This window comes from Saccopteryx leptura, chromosome 1 (genome assembly GCF_036850995.1).
Source record: "Saccopteryx leptura isolate mSacLep1 chromosome 1, mSacLep1_pri_phased_curated, whole genome shotgun sequence".
Lineage (NCBI taxonomy): Eukaryota > Metazoa > Chordata > Mammalia > Chiroptera > Emballonuridae > Saccopteryx > Saccopteryx leptura.
Genome location: NC_089503.1, coordinates 199,866,519 through 199,881,357, shown reverse-complemented (window position 1 = coordinate 199,881,357; position 14,839 = coordinate 199,866,519). Strand labels below are relative to the sequence as shown.

The 14,839-nt window shown below is 41.9% G+C and overlaps 1 protein-coding gene across 2 annotated transcripts in view; it reads right to left on the bottom strand.

The window, feature by feature from the left end:
- The window catches only part of AFG2A (AFG2 AAA ATPase homolog A), a 278,970-nt gene that overhangs the window by 178,963 nt on the left and 85,168 nt on the right, over nt 1-14,839 (bottom strand). For both annotated transcript variants that reach the window (XM_066384859.1, XM_066384866.1), the window contains exons 12-13: nt 9,810-9,863; nt 7,325-7,404 (exon numbers count right to left, since the gene is read on the bottom strand). In XM_066384859.1, the coding sequence (XP_066240956.1) occupies nt 7,325-7,404; nt 9,810-9,863 (134 nt within the window). The remainder of the gene's footprint in view (nt 1-7,324; nt 7,405-9,809; nt 9,864-14,839) is intronic.

Genomic DNA, 14,839 nt, shown 5'->3' with positions numbered 1-14,839 from the left:
CCTCACTCGAAAAACAAATGTCTGGTGATTCTTTGGTAGACACTGTGCTACACAGCTGAGATAGAGACATTGCTGTTCTCTTGAGGATTTCATAATTATTGGCTTGTATGAATAATGAAGCCATATATACATATATATCCTTCTAGCTTTAGAATTCTGTGATTCTGTGAAGGTATTATGTACCACGTAAGTTATTTCACTCGTTATTTTACATTAAAATATACATATTCAGAAACTTATTACTGACACCCCCAGTCAGGATTTCTAAACAGAAAGAGGTGAACTCATACTTGTCCAATTTGCTCCTTGTCACAGGGTTAATGACGGCTGTAAAGAACGTGGAAGGTGAGGTGAGGGAAAGTCTTTGGTTCCCGTCACCCACGCTGCCTCGTCCTTGGCCTCCACAGATTACTGAGAGCTAGCTGGGAAATAGCAGTGAAAATGTTTTGTGGACTGAGAAATGTTCTTGGCTGAATTTCGAAGCTGCAGTAGGAAACAAAAACCATAAAACTGATATCCTAGGAAATCAACTCCCAGAAAAAGTTTAAAAACAAATGTGTAATCACTAACATAATGAAATGTTTTCATAAAACTTTATTATCTGCTAGACATAGGTAATGTGAAAATGGAGAAAAAAATCTTCAGCTGTAGAAAACATTGAAGCCAGACTTTCCCAAAAGGTTAATTATCTCTTTTCCCTTAAAAGGTCAAGCTGCTTTCCCAAATTAGTCGTATTCAAGAGTCATAAAGTGCCACGGACCAAAGGGACCTCATATCTTTTAAAAACAAAAAAAAATTATTTACTGATTTTAGCAAGAGAGGAAGGCAGGAGGGGGCGGGGGGAGAGAGAAAGACAGGAACACAGATCTGTTCCTGTATGTGTCCTGACTGGGGATTGAACCGGCAACCTCTGCACTTCAGAACGATGCTCCAACCAACTGGGCCATGCAGCCAAGGACAGGGCGGGACTCTAGGTCGTAAAACAGTCAAGAACCTGCAGCCGCAGACCAGATCCAGCCAGCCAACTGTGCTATCACTTTAGACCAGTGCGCCAGGGCCTCTCTCACACCAGGGCAGCGGAAACAGTTTCGGGAGAGACGGGATGGCCCCCCAAACCAGAATATGTGCTACCTTCTCTGTCGGAGAAATCTCACTGCTATAACGGGAATTAGTACATTATTGTTTTAAATACACAATATTTCACAAAAATGATATATTTATTTCCTTTTCAACTCCTCCGATAAAAAAAAAAAGCCTTATTATCTCTTTATCTGATTTTAAAATTATAGACCATCTCATTTATCCAATTAAAAATTTTCAATGTTTTTCTTGTATACATTTTAAAATGTCATGAAGAGTTCCAAACAGTGAACATCTAAATTTGTTTCTTAACTCTGTATCTCCCACACCTCTAGTCATTATTCAGGCTTAAGAGACCTAAAAAGAAAGACCTAAACAAGGCTAGCCCAAGATATCCTATTCTGAACACAAGCATTGCCTGTGATGATTTTCTTGGTGATATAAAATGCAAGCAAACTGTCATTTAAAGGCAAGGCAGCCTGACCTGTGGTGGTACAGGGGATAAAGTGTTGACCTGGAATGCTGAGGTCACCAATTCAAAACCTTGGGCTTGCCTGGTCAAGGCACATATGGGAGTTGATGCTTCCTGCTCCTCCCTCCTTTTCTCTCTCTCTCTCTCTCTCTCCCCATCTATCTAAAAGTGAATAAATAAAGGCAAGGCAGCCTGACCAGGTGGTGGCGCAGTGGATAGAGTGTCGGACAGGCATGCAGAGGACCCAGGTTCGAGACGCCAAGGTCCCCAGCTTGAGCACGAGCTCATCTGGTTTGAGCAAAAGCCCACCAGCTTAAACCCAAGGTCGCTGGCTCCAGCAAGGGGTCACTTGGTCTGCTGAAGGCCCGCGGTCAAGGCACATATGAGAAAGCAATCAATGAACAACTAAGGTGTTGCAACGCGCAATAAAAAACTAATGATTGATGCTTCTCATCTCTCTCCGTTCCTGTCTGTCTGTCCCTGTCTATCCCTCTCTCTGACTCACTCTCTGTCTCTGTAAATAAATAAATAAATAAATAAATAAATAAAATTAAAAAAAAAAAAAAGGCAAGGCAGATACAATAAGAGAGAGACTACCTGTCCTATGACAACAAAAATAATTCCCGGTTCCTAGTCAAATGCTGTAACAGGCCCCGTCTCGAAGAAAAGTCAGACCTTTAACCTCTATGCTACAATACTTAGCACAGACAAAACACAAAACGAAATATCCACAGAACTCTGCTATATATATGTCATGAAACTTTTTTCTTAATCTATTCCAGTGAGAGAGGAAGGGAGAGAGAGGCAGGAACATTGGTCTGTTCCTGTGTGCCCTGACTGGGAACTGAACCCAGGAAATCCACATGCCAACCCAATGCTCTACCACTGAGCTGACCAGCCAGGGCCTAGAATATTTTTTCTAATATCCAAAATGCTTGAGTTTCCTCCACTAGAATATAAACTCTGTTGAGTAGGATTCATTTTTATCCATAGCACTCTATTTCTATCTATATAAAAATTATTATTCTAAAAATATTTATGTAGAAATTATAAGAAACACTAAAAGTATTAAAGCAGTTACAAAATGCCAGGTACTGTGTAAAACACTACATGTATTTAATTTCAATAACCAAGAATTTGTTACTATTAACTCCATGAGGAAAATATGGTTTATAGAGGTTATGAAAATTGCTTTAGGTCCTTCCTGTTCACTGTTCTATCTCCAATACCTAAAATTGCTTCAGAATGAGCAGTATGCAGTAAATATTTAGTCAACGGGTAAATGAATGAATGAATGAATAAATAAATAAATGCTTAAAAGGAGTCTTAACAACAGTCCAGTTAAACAGACAGGGTCATTACTAATGTAAGTCACTGAAAAAAATGCACAATAAAGACAAGCTTTAGGCCCTGCCCAGTTTGCACAGTGGAAGAGCATTGGTCCGGTGTGTAGATGTCCCGGGTCCAATTCCCGGTCAGGGCACACAGGAGAAGTGACCATCTGCTTCTCTACCCTTCCCCCTCCCCCTTCTCTCTCTCTCTCTCTCTCTCTCCCCTGCAGCCATGGCTTGATTAGTTAAGTGCATAGGCCCCACACGGGTTCCATGGAGCCTCTGCCTGAGGTGCTAAAAATAGCTCAGTTGGAACCATGGCCCCAAATGGGCAAAGCACTGGCCCCAGACGGGGGTCACTGGGTAGATCCCGGTCAGGGCACATGCAAGAATCTGTCTATCTCCCTTCCTCTCACTTGGAAAAAGAAGGGAAAATAAGCCTGAAAGCTAAGTTAGTTAACTACAAGCCTGGAAGCTAAGTTAGTTAACTACTTAAGATTTGGAATCCTGGAATCTGTGGTGTGGTAGTCAAGTCAAAAAGTGGCCCAGAGTGTCTGCTCTGGAGTGGAAATACCTGAATTTAAACCCCAGCTCTGCTACTAGCGATAAGTAACCCGAGTGAGGTGTTTACACATCTAAATGCCTAAAGTGCCTCACCTGTGATGTGGAAGTGGGAACAGGGCCTACACCTCCCATGGCTGTTGTTATAATCTGAAGATAATACAGCAAAAAGCCACAACATGGTAGGTGACAATAGGGAGTCACTCCAAAAACAGGGAGTCACATTATTTAGAAGTTACTTAAGTAAACAAGATGGGTCTCTCCACTCAGGGACTCTAAGTTCCAGAGGTATGTTCCCAGCCCCAAACCTCTCTAGTCTGCTTGAAGTCTGGCACTACCAGCATGCAGTGGCGGTGATGAGCTTGACTGAGAGGGTGGGTGACAGAGGAAGCTGCTCTAGGAGTCTCCAGGACAGCCAGTGGCCATGTCCTCTGTGATAGGAGCCAGGCCAGGAGAATATGGAGACATTTCTGGGGGAAGGGCTGCTGCCTAAGACTGCCCAGCTCGCTCTCCCCTACCCCTACAAACCTTGACAAAGGTAATAAATAAACTAGCTGGGAGGTGGGGCCGAGTCCCTAAGCCGATTGTCACCTATATAATATCCTCCTTTGCATTAACACAGAGGCCTTCTTGTGAGCTTTTTCTATATCTGTAAAACCCTTAAAAGTTTCTAAATGAGTATTACCTCACACAATTAGTCAGGTATAATTCAAATCCCTTCCCTACTTCTGAGCCTTACTTCCTCCCATATTACCTGTTTTCCAAAGAGCTACTTTATACAGCACTTTCAATTTTCCCAAATTTTATGGAGATAACTGAAACAATTTGCAGAAGAAATTTTACATTTACTCCAACTCCCAATATGAAGACAAAAAAATCTTAAACAAAACAACCATAATTTATCAGTAGTAGTCAACCTGGTCCCTACCGCCCCCTAGTGGGCGTTCCAGCTTTCATGGTGGGTGGTAGCGGAGCAACCAAAATATAGATATAAATAAAAAGATAGATTTAACTATAGTAAGTTGTTTTATAAAGATTTATTCTGCCAAACTTAGCGACATAAAGTACTTGGTAAGTAATTATTATTATATGCTTTAACTTGCTGTAACTCTGCTTTATAAATTTTATAAAGTAAAGTTACTTCCCTACTTTATAATCGCCATTACTGTGGAACCAGTGGGCGGTTAGAAAATTTTACTACTAACAGAGATACAAAAGTGGGCAGTAGGTATAAAAAGGTTGACTACCCCTGATTTAAATGGTCAGGCAGATAAAGAGAAATCAATATAAGGCTGATTTATTTTTTCAAGTCCCAAAGAAATTTAAATGGGCAGGAAGAAGAGAAATTAGTGGTTGTAATTAGACACTTTTATAAGTATGGGAAAAAATATCTCTTTGTCTGAAAGACAAATATTTCGAAAGCTAGGCAATTACTATAGTTATCTCTGTTCTATTTACAATGTGCTGTCTGCAACCCTCTGTTTCATGTCTAATTTGAGTAATTTGAGTCACCTGAAATAGTCAAAATAATTGTTTAACATGCACAGGATAGTAAGGACTAACTAGTATGTATATATGACAGTTCCCTGCTCAATTTGTTAGACATCTTAAGTTTGGAAATTGAAACTTTGATAAGAAGAAAAAGTCTTTATCCACTGTCATTTTTGAACTAGTGATATGGGTTTGATCTAAATGTTATTGCTTGAACAAATGAAAGCAATGACTATTCTACAGCCCAATATTATGTAGAAATGTCTTCCAGTTGATGGAATTTTTTATTTTCCTGTTTTTCATTTCTTTAAAAATATATATAAAATTGGTTTAGTATCTTAAAAATTGTGTATTTTTGGCATCCATCAGTAGCTGTTTCATTTCCATCTTTAAACAGCTAAAGAACAACAACATACAACATACATGGGGAGGTTTTATTTGTTTTACCTTTAAGGTAATAGCAATCTAATTAGATAAAACAGTCATTTTCTGGGCAATGTTGGCCCATAACAAAATTAGGAAAAAGAAACCCTGCATATATGATAGCACTCTATGAGATTCTTATGGCTATAAAAAATAAACTATATGAGACTCACTACAACTGAAGTACAATCAAAACTGTCTACTTTGGACCAGTAGTGTTACGTTTGCTTTACCAGTCTCATCTTTGTTTTCTGAGATGTCAAATAACTTTTGACCCAAAATTTTCTATACAAACAAAAGTGTATAGAATTCATTTGTACTTAATTTGAATGAACCACTGAAGGAAGGAGGTACACAGTACAGAATATGACGAATGCTATCAGAGGAAATGGTACCCAGAGGCTGCAAATCATTAGCATCTCTGATACTTTAACAAGTTCCTACTGAGCCAAACTGCCTGCAAAAACAGGGTATTTCTACCAAGTATCTTATCTGGTCTCTCACACTATTTTATTTCAAAAGCATTTTATGAGAATCTGCTACATATTCCATCTCCCATCTGGTTCATATTTAAAAACACTGTTCCTTTTTAAGCTCTAAAAATAGATGTCCCTAATGTCACATATGACTGTGGCAGGTCACACTGCTTCAGCTAACTGCTCTGGCTTCCTTTTCTTCTCCTGTTGTTAAGCTGCACTTGAACTATTGGCATCTTTGATGCCATCTCAGCTCAGAAGTAATGAAAGGGCCCAAGTACTTGAACTCATAAAACAAAAGAACCTGCAGGCATCCACAGGGGAGCAGGCAGGCTGGGGAGAGCAGGGCAGGGGGGAGAGCAGGGCAGGGGGGGAGAGCAGGGCAGGGGGGGAGAGCAGGGCAGGCAGGGGGGGTATGGGGGAGGGCAGGGCAGGCGGGGGAAGAGAGCAGGGCAGGGGGGAGGGCAGGGCAGGCGGGGGAGGAGGGCAGGAAGGTGAGGGTGGGGCAGGTAGGGGAGGAGAGCAGGGCAGGGGGGAGGGGAGGGGAGAGCAGACTGGGCGGGGAGGGCAGGGCAGGCTCCCTCAGGAAGTTTCCTAATGCCAGTTCACTCTCTTCTCCAGGAGGCAGTGTGACTACCCAGGAAGGGGGAGCGCCGCATTGCTTCTTACTGACTCTGCCCCTGGGGCTCACATGGTGCCCTCTGCCGTCACCGACTTACCATCAGCGAGCTTTTATAATCCTTATATGCATCAGGAAGCTATGAACAAGGCATACAAATTAACATACGCCAACATGAAGTACTTGTACATGTGCCTTAAAGGACATCTAAGTATTGTAGGAAAAAAAATCATACTTCCATATAGTTCAGAGGTGGTTGGTTTGATCCCTGGTCAGGGCACATACAGGAACAGATCTATGTTCCTGTTTTCTTTCACCCTTCCTCTCTCGCTAAAATCATATATATATGATTATATATTTAAAATACTATGAAATTCTTTATTGCCTGAGGTTCAGGAACAAACTATTAATACTAATTTTTGCTCTATTGTATCTGATTATATTCTAGAAATGAGATTTAGTCCAGAGAATACTAAAATCTGTGCAATAACATCTTTTATGTATTCTAAAAGCCTCTAGGTGCCATTTCCTCTAACAGCATTATGTACGGATTCTACTGTATCACTATATTTGCTTAATTAAGCTTTGTCTATAATTTGAATCATATATTTATAACAACTTAAATTTTGACAGACAGTGCTGAGGTCTCTATAGATAGTAAACTCTAAAAATTCATTCAAATGCCCCAGTTGGATATCAGTGTCTTTTTTTTTAATTGTATGTGAAATTATATACATAAAGTATTTAATGGGTATAAGAGAAAAAACTACATATATTGAAAAATTTTTTCTTTTAGGCCCAATGTACTAGCAGATAGCGCTGGTATAAGAAATGCTGACGGTGAGCAGCAGCCCTGTGGCGTATTGCTTACCTGCCCCTTTCCACCGCGAGGGCATCCAGTTCATCAAAGAAAATAATGGAAGGAGCCACTGCTCTCGCCTTGCGGAAGAGCTGGTGGAAAGAACAACACATTAGTAAGATCAGAAAAGTAAAGATCAGGAAACTCCAAAAAACTCTGTTATCGGTTTTAGTTTGCAGACTGTTTAGAGTCTATTATGTACAAGACAATCACCATGATCATTCTGTCTATAACCTGTACTAGATGGATATACCACTGCACACAGACAACAGGCACCCACAGACGTCTGTCTGTCGGCAGCAGTGTGGTTAAGCAGTCAGACAGTCTCATCTAAAATCCCAACTCCACCATTTTAGTAGCTGTGTGACCTTGAGTGGGTAAATTCTCTGAACTTCAATTTCAGTATCTATCAAATGCAGATAATGATAAATGCCAGCTTCACAAGATTATTTTAACCCTGGCCAGATAGCTCAATTGGTCAGAGCATTGTTCCCAAGTGCAGAGGGTGTCGGTTCGATCCCTGGTCAAGGCACATACAGGAACAGGTCAACTTTCTTGTCTCTCTTTCTCTCTCTCTCTCTCTCTCTTCCTCCCTTCCTCTTTTGCTAAAATCAATCAACCAATAACAAAAACTTTTTTAAAAGATTATTTTAAAAATTGAATAAAAAAATAATGCACAATGCTTAATGCATAGTAAGAGCTCAGTATATGATAGGTATAATTGCTATCATAAACACACATTTAAAAAGAAAACCATAAATGTGTAAAAGCAACCATAATTTAACATATAAAATACCCATAAACTGGAAAGCCACATGCTTTATCCATGAACTTTATGGGAAAGGAATAGCTAATGTAAAGCCAGGACAAGAAAAATGGCCAAAATAGGCTGGTCAGACCCGAAGTCAATCTGATCAGCATCACAGACTGGCCAGGTAGCCATGAAGGTGACATGAGGAATGGGCTAGAAAAAGTCAGCATGCCCTGGCCGGTTGGCTCAGCGGTAGAGCGTCGGCCTGGCGTGCGGGGGACCTGGGTTCGATTCCCGGCCAGGGCACATAGGAGAAGCGCCCATTTGCTTCTCCACCCCCCCACCTCTTTCCTCTCTGTCTCTCTCTTCCCCTCCCGCAGCCAAGGCTCCATTGGAGCAAAGATGGCCCGGGCGCTGGGGATGGCTCCTTGGCCTCTGCCCCAGGTGCTGGAGTGGCTCTGGTCGCGGCAGAGCGAACCCCCGGAAGGGCAGAGCATCGCCCCCTGGTGGGCAGAGCATCACCCCTGGTGGGCGTGCCGGGTGGATCCTGGTCAGGCGCATGGGGGAGTCTGTCTGACTGTCTCTCCCCGTTTCCAGCTTCAGAAAAAAAAAAAAAAGAAAAAGTCAGCATGAGCAGAAAGAAACCCACGCATGTGCTACCTGTAACCTAGGCCTCCATTTTCTCATCACAAAAATACACAAGTACCAAACATTAATATTAATAAACATCATTGGAATCAATGATGAGGCTGTTATTATCAATTAATGTTTTATACAATTATCATCATCTACATTTTAAGGAAAAAAAGACAAAAAGTAACTTAAAATTTTCAGTTGAAAACTAAAGTGTTCCAACTTCTAATACTCAGGCATTTATTTCACAAGTGGAGACTGTAACTCCACTGCTATTTGAGTGTTTTTTCCTTGCTTAGCTTCTGTGAGGACACAGGGCGCCTTGTGAGTCAGCCACCTCCGCTTGGGGAAGTCAAGCTTGTGATTAAACTGCTGGCGCTACCCGACTCCAGTGCCCTGACTGTACACGAGCTTAGCACGTGTAGCTTCTGCAATACGGAGAGGTGGCCTAACAGGCACAGGCTTCAGAACTCAGAGGCAGGGGAAGGCATTGTCTAAATCCCCATGCAAAGGGAAAGAAGTGAAACAGGAGAGTACAGTGACATTTTCACATACTAAGCTTATTCAATTTAAAGGACTACCTCGTTTAAAAGATTTAAATCTTTCTGAGATCACATGTTCTTTGTATGTATAGACATATCCTTTTTAAAAAAATAAAATGCCGGTAGCTGTTTAAAAAATTTGGAAAAACTAAAGGGTGGTAATACTATGGGGCTTAAAAACAAAGTATTGTAGATTAATTTTTCAACTGCAAGTTTGTGAACTGGTCCGCCAGAAATTTCACGCCGGTCAGCAAGAGTTAACCATCCTGATGTCATATGAGGATTACAGACCCAATGACCTTAGTCAAATTCACTTATGCGCAGGGTGATTTCTGCCTTAGTGGTACCCGAAATAATTCTCCCATTTTCACTGGTCCCCAAATGTAAAAAGGTTGAAAACCACTGTTGTAGATGATCAAAATTTTTAAATAATAAGATAATATTTGCCTAAAGAACAAAATATACCACTAGAATTTAGATTTGGAAATTTCAAAATCTGCCACCCAAAGCAAAATGGAGAGTGTCCAGAGGACACAGTCACAGAGGTCTCCGTGCGCCGTCATCTCCTCACCTCTCTCACAGCTCTCTCAGACTCACCAACGTACTTATTCATTAATTCAGGCCCCTGCACGAGAAGAAAACAACTGTTCAGTTCTTTGTAACGTGACCAAGTGAACGTCTTTCAAGGAAAGAGCAAATACATACATAAAAGAAAAAAAGGAGACCCAAAAGTCTGCTTGGAATTAAATTAGTTCCTTTAGCATGCTTATTCTCACTGGGTGTTATTTATATCTCAAAAACTAAAACCATTTCATGTTCTAAGAACTACAACATCGATACAAAGGAAAGGCTGTGACCATAAATGTCTTGTTCATCTGTCTACCCGTCGCCCACATTGTCACCCTTACCAGGCACGGTGCTAGGCAGTGAGGATGAAGCAGTTGAATCCAGAAGACCAGCAGAGAACAGAATGAGCTCTCAGGCACTGTTCTAAGTGGGTCCACTAGTCAGTGTGGAAGTCCACTAGATAAACAGACCTCAAGGCTACTTACTCTTCTTGACTCTACAGCCAGCTCCGGAAATGCAATGGGGGTCCCCACATGATGTTACAGTATTTCCCTGAGTGTTGTCAAAATAATCACCACTGTCAAGCTGTCGGCTCTCACTTCAGTTGGCTAGAGAGACACTGACTATAGAGTCTCCAGGGCCAAACATGCTCTTCTCAGCCACTGCCCTGACCAGAGACCACTCTTGTGGATCAAGTTCTCAGGACCATGACAGTGTCATGTATATTGTCATGACAGTGACACTCATATATTGTCACCCTTGAAAGTGTCTATTCACTCAGCCTATGTCTGATATTCTTTAGATACTGGCACTTCATTCGGGTGAAGAAAAATCTCTTTTCTTGTGCCCAGATATTTTAGAAGGGGTACCAAGGATGAAAGGTCTGAAGTTTTTCTAACAAAATTCTATCAATTTTTAGTAACCAGCCATCAACAGAAAAATCCCTATAAAAGTGGTTGGTCTCCTAGTGATATACTACATATAAATAATTCAAAGATGCATTCTGGCCCTGGCCAGTTGGCTCAGTGGTAGAGTGATAGCCCAGCGTGTAGAAGTCCCGGGTTCTATTACCAGCCAGGGCACACAGGAGAAGCGTCCATCTGCTTCTTCCCCCTTCCCCCTCTCCTTCCTCTCTGTCTCTCTCTTCCCTCCCCGCAGCCAAGGCTCCATTGGAACAAAGTTGGCCCAGGCACTAAGGATGGCTCCACAGCCTCTGCCTCAGGCGCTAGAATGGCTCCAGTTGCAGCAGAGCAACAGCCCAGATGAGCTAAGCATCACCTCCTGGTGGGCATGCTCGGGCACATGTGGGAGTCTATCTCTCTGCTTCTCACTTCAAAGAAATACAAATAATTAAATAAATAAATAAATAAATAATCCTGCTATCCTGAGAACCACAACTATGTCCTTTAGATCCTGGGATGAGGCTGTCCTACAACGCCAGCTGTCCTTCTTAACTGTGGAAACTGTCTCTCACTAAACTCACGGTTCTTCCCAGCATCCGTCTCCCACGGATACCCTTTCCCCACACACTTCACATCCCACAGATGCTGTGTGTGTGTGTGTGTGTGTTTCTCACTCTACAAACACACACAAACCTCATTTTGAACGAGATTCATGCTCTGTCCCATGTAAATGATCAGTCCACACATTAACGGATGTGCCAACTGGCCAACAAGCAACTTCAAAGTACCTGATAATGTGTAAGATGACCAATGACAAGAACCTCTAGTTCAATGAACAAGAATATTACTGAACCACTGTTTATGGTGACAAAAAATAAACCTAAAAAAAATCGAAAAGTTAATATAAAAGTGAATAAACTGTAGTATGATCATAGAACGGAGAGCTACACTGTCAAGGTACGTATGAGAGGTGGGGCTGCAGAGATGGTTTGGAAGCAGAAAGACCAGCAAGAAAACTGTCATACAGTCGAATGCACTACCTTACACATTCATAAACAAGAATCAGTTCTTAATGTTCTGCCAAATTTGTAAAGGTCATGGAGAAGTTGCACTTTTCCCCATTGGTCATTAAGACCATTTCTGCATGCTTTCACCTCTCATGATCATTTTTACAGTCCTGCACTACAGTGCAGAACAAGGCCTGACCATTCATAATATATAAAAGAAAGTCAAATAAACAAAGCAGCTACTATTCATTTACATACGATAAACTACACTTTTAACCAAAGGGGACTGTGAACAAAGAGTTCAGAAATTGAACAATATTACAAAATTCAAGGCCCACTCAATAAATAAGCTTTAGATAATTAGAAGAATGGGTTCTTGCTAGGGAGGAATTGGAGGGGAGAAAGTAAGGAAGGGGTAAGAAATGTTTATGCAGAATTTATTCAGTTTAGGGTGAGCAATCAGGCCAGTATGGCCTGATAATAAATCAGAAAGGAATTGCTAGTGTTCATGTTGTTTGTTTTATAATTATTACCATGCCAACTCTATACGTATTATTGTTATTGTTCTTATAGCAAATGTCCATAGAGTCTAGGGCGTGCTGTAAAATAGTTCTCCAGTGAAGACATTTCTTCAAGTAGGCAATACATTCAGTGCACTTATACTGCTTTCTAGTCATCAGGCTTAACTGAAGGGAAGCAGTTAAAGGATCTAGAGATGATACTCTTCTCCACAGACCGTGGCTCTAAAAAAGATGACCCGAACCATCAGTCCCAAAAAACACAAAATTTCAAGCATCCCTGATCTCGGAGAACACACTGCCAATAGCCTGCTAGTGGTAACAAGGAGATCAATACATGTTAAATGTCTGACATACAGGCAAACAGACCTGGTACTCTGGTGTACACGGGGAATGTGGCAAGTAGCCTCACCTAGCAAGGGTCACTCCAGCACTGCACAGAGGCAGCTATCAGAAACCTGAGAGGCAACAATGCTCTTTCTCTAAAAACAAAACAAAGAAAAAGAGGAAAAACAAAAACTCAACCATTTGAAAGTCTAACCTAAGAATTTAGCCCTATGAAGAAAGTCTGCATTGGAATAATTACGAGCAGGCTACAGCAGTAGTAAAACACTTCAACAGGGCCTCTGAAGAACGTGCGATTTTGTTCAGAACTTCACACTGATAGAATACTACCTGCAAAATGTGACCCCAGCAGCTACAGTGAGATGTGACATGAATCCAGATCCTATAAGGTCAAGGCAGTACCACCCAGAAAGGTTATTTTGAGTTTGAAGTTCAAACTGCCAAAAATCACTGTGTTCTGGTACACAGTTATAAAGGATTAAATTCAGTTTCAATATATACTATACTTTATTCTAACACTAATGCAAAACTTAAGGGAACCTAAACTGGACTGTCATACATACATACATACATACATACATATATATATATATATTTTTTTTTTATTTTTTTTTTTGTATTTTTTGAAGTTGGAAACGGGAAGGCAGTCAGACACCCCCGCATGCACCCAACCGGGATCCACCTGGCATGCCCACCAGGGGGGCAATGCTCTGCCCATCTGGGGCGTCGCTCTGTTGCAACCAGAGCCATTCTAGCGCCTGAGGCAGAGGCCACACAGCCATCCTCGGTGCCCAGGCCAACTTTGCTCCAATGGAGCTCTGGCTGCAGGAAGGGAAGAGAAGGTCAGAGAGGAAGGAGAGGCGGAGGGGTGGAGAAGCAGATGGGCGCTTCTCCTGTGTGCCCTGGTCGGGAATCGAACCCGGGACTCCTGCACGCCAGGCTGACACTCTACCACTGAGCCAACTGGCCAGGGCCGACTGTTATATTTTTTGTTCCATTTGCAATCAAATACACATCCAATTTTTCTTAAATTACTATTTTATTTTTTAATTTTTAAGACTTTATTCATTTTAGAGAGAGAGCGAGCAAGCAGGGGAGGAGGGATCAGGAAACATCAACTCCCATAGGTGCCTTGACCAGGAAAGCCCAGGGTTTCAAACCGGCGACCTCAGCATTGCAGGTCAACGCTTGATTCACTGCAACACCACAGGTCAGGCCATATCCAATTCTTAAACATAGAAGAAAACAGCAAGTAGCATCAGCTAATATAAAATCTTGCTAAAGGCTTGTTATCTATTATTCCCCTTTACTGTTTAAAACATTCCTCTGAGGTAGATATTCTTATCTTTACAGAAAAAGATTTGAAGTGTAAAAAGGTTGGGTAATTTGCACCAAGTCACAGTTCAGTAAACAGCAGAACTGAGATGTAAGTCTCTTACCATTTGCTGCGCCAGACCATCAGAGAAAATGCCCCGAATGGTTGGCCACCAAGAGGCACAGGGGACAAGGACAGGTAAGATGTATTAGAGAGCTCCTCGGAGAATGTCATCAGAGAGAGGGCAAAGGAGTCACCGGGTCTAACCCAGCTCACCTAATACCGGAGGGCACGGAGCTAAGAGACAGAGAAATGCCCAGCCTAGAAAAGTCAGGCGGCAGAAATGAAGGCTCGAATGCAGGGTCTGGGTTCCTGCCTACAACTTATTCTAAATCTATGATGCCCTCTGTTTTCGCCAGGTCCTTAAAAACAAAACAGGAAATGTGGCCCATAAGATTTTAACTGGCAATCCAAATTCAAAGGTATTTGTGAGAGCAGATCAAGCGCCAACGGCAAAGTCTAATTCTCCATAAATAAGGAACGTACTGTACGGTCTGTGTGTCCTACATCTGCTCATCAAAAAGTAATGCATGAGTACCCAGAACAGACCAGGTCAATGCGCCTGGACAGTTACTTCTTTTCTAGTTTACTTACCAAACAGCTGTGGTGTGTAGCCTGCCACACTCCCCCTGTCTAGGTACCAGTGCTTCACAGATAAGGGTAATCAAGAAAAACAATGATGAGAGTGATGTCACGAAAATGGCGCCATGAGCAGCGTGTCCGACAGATCTCCCCAAAATCTCAACAAATTTATCAACTAGAAACAGAAAAATTTATCCTCGGACCATTCCGGAGTTCCACACACACACTGAAAGCGAAAGGACTGTTATCACTTGAATCTGAGAGACGGCTCAGAGCTGAGGGTGTGGAGGAAGCTAACTACCACA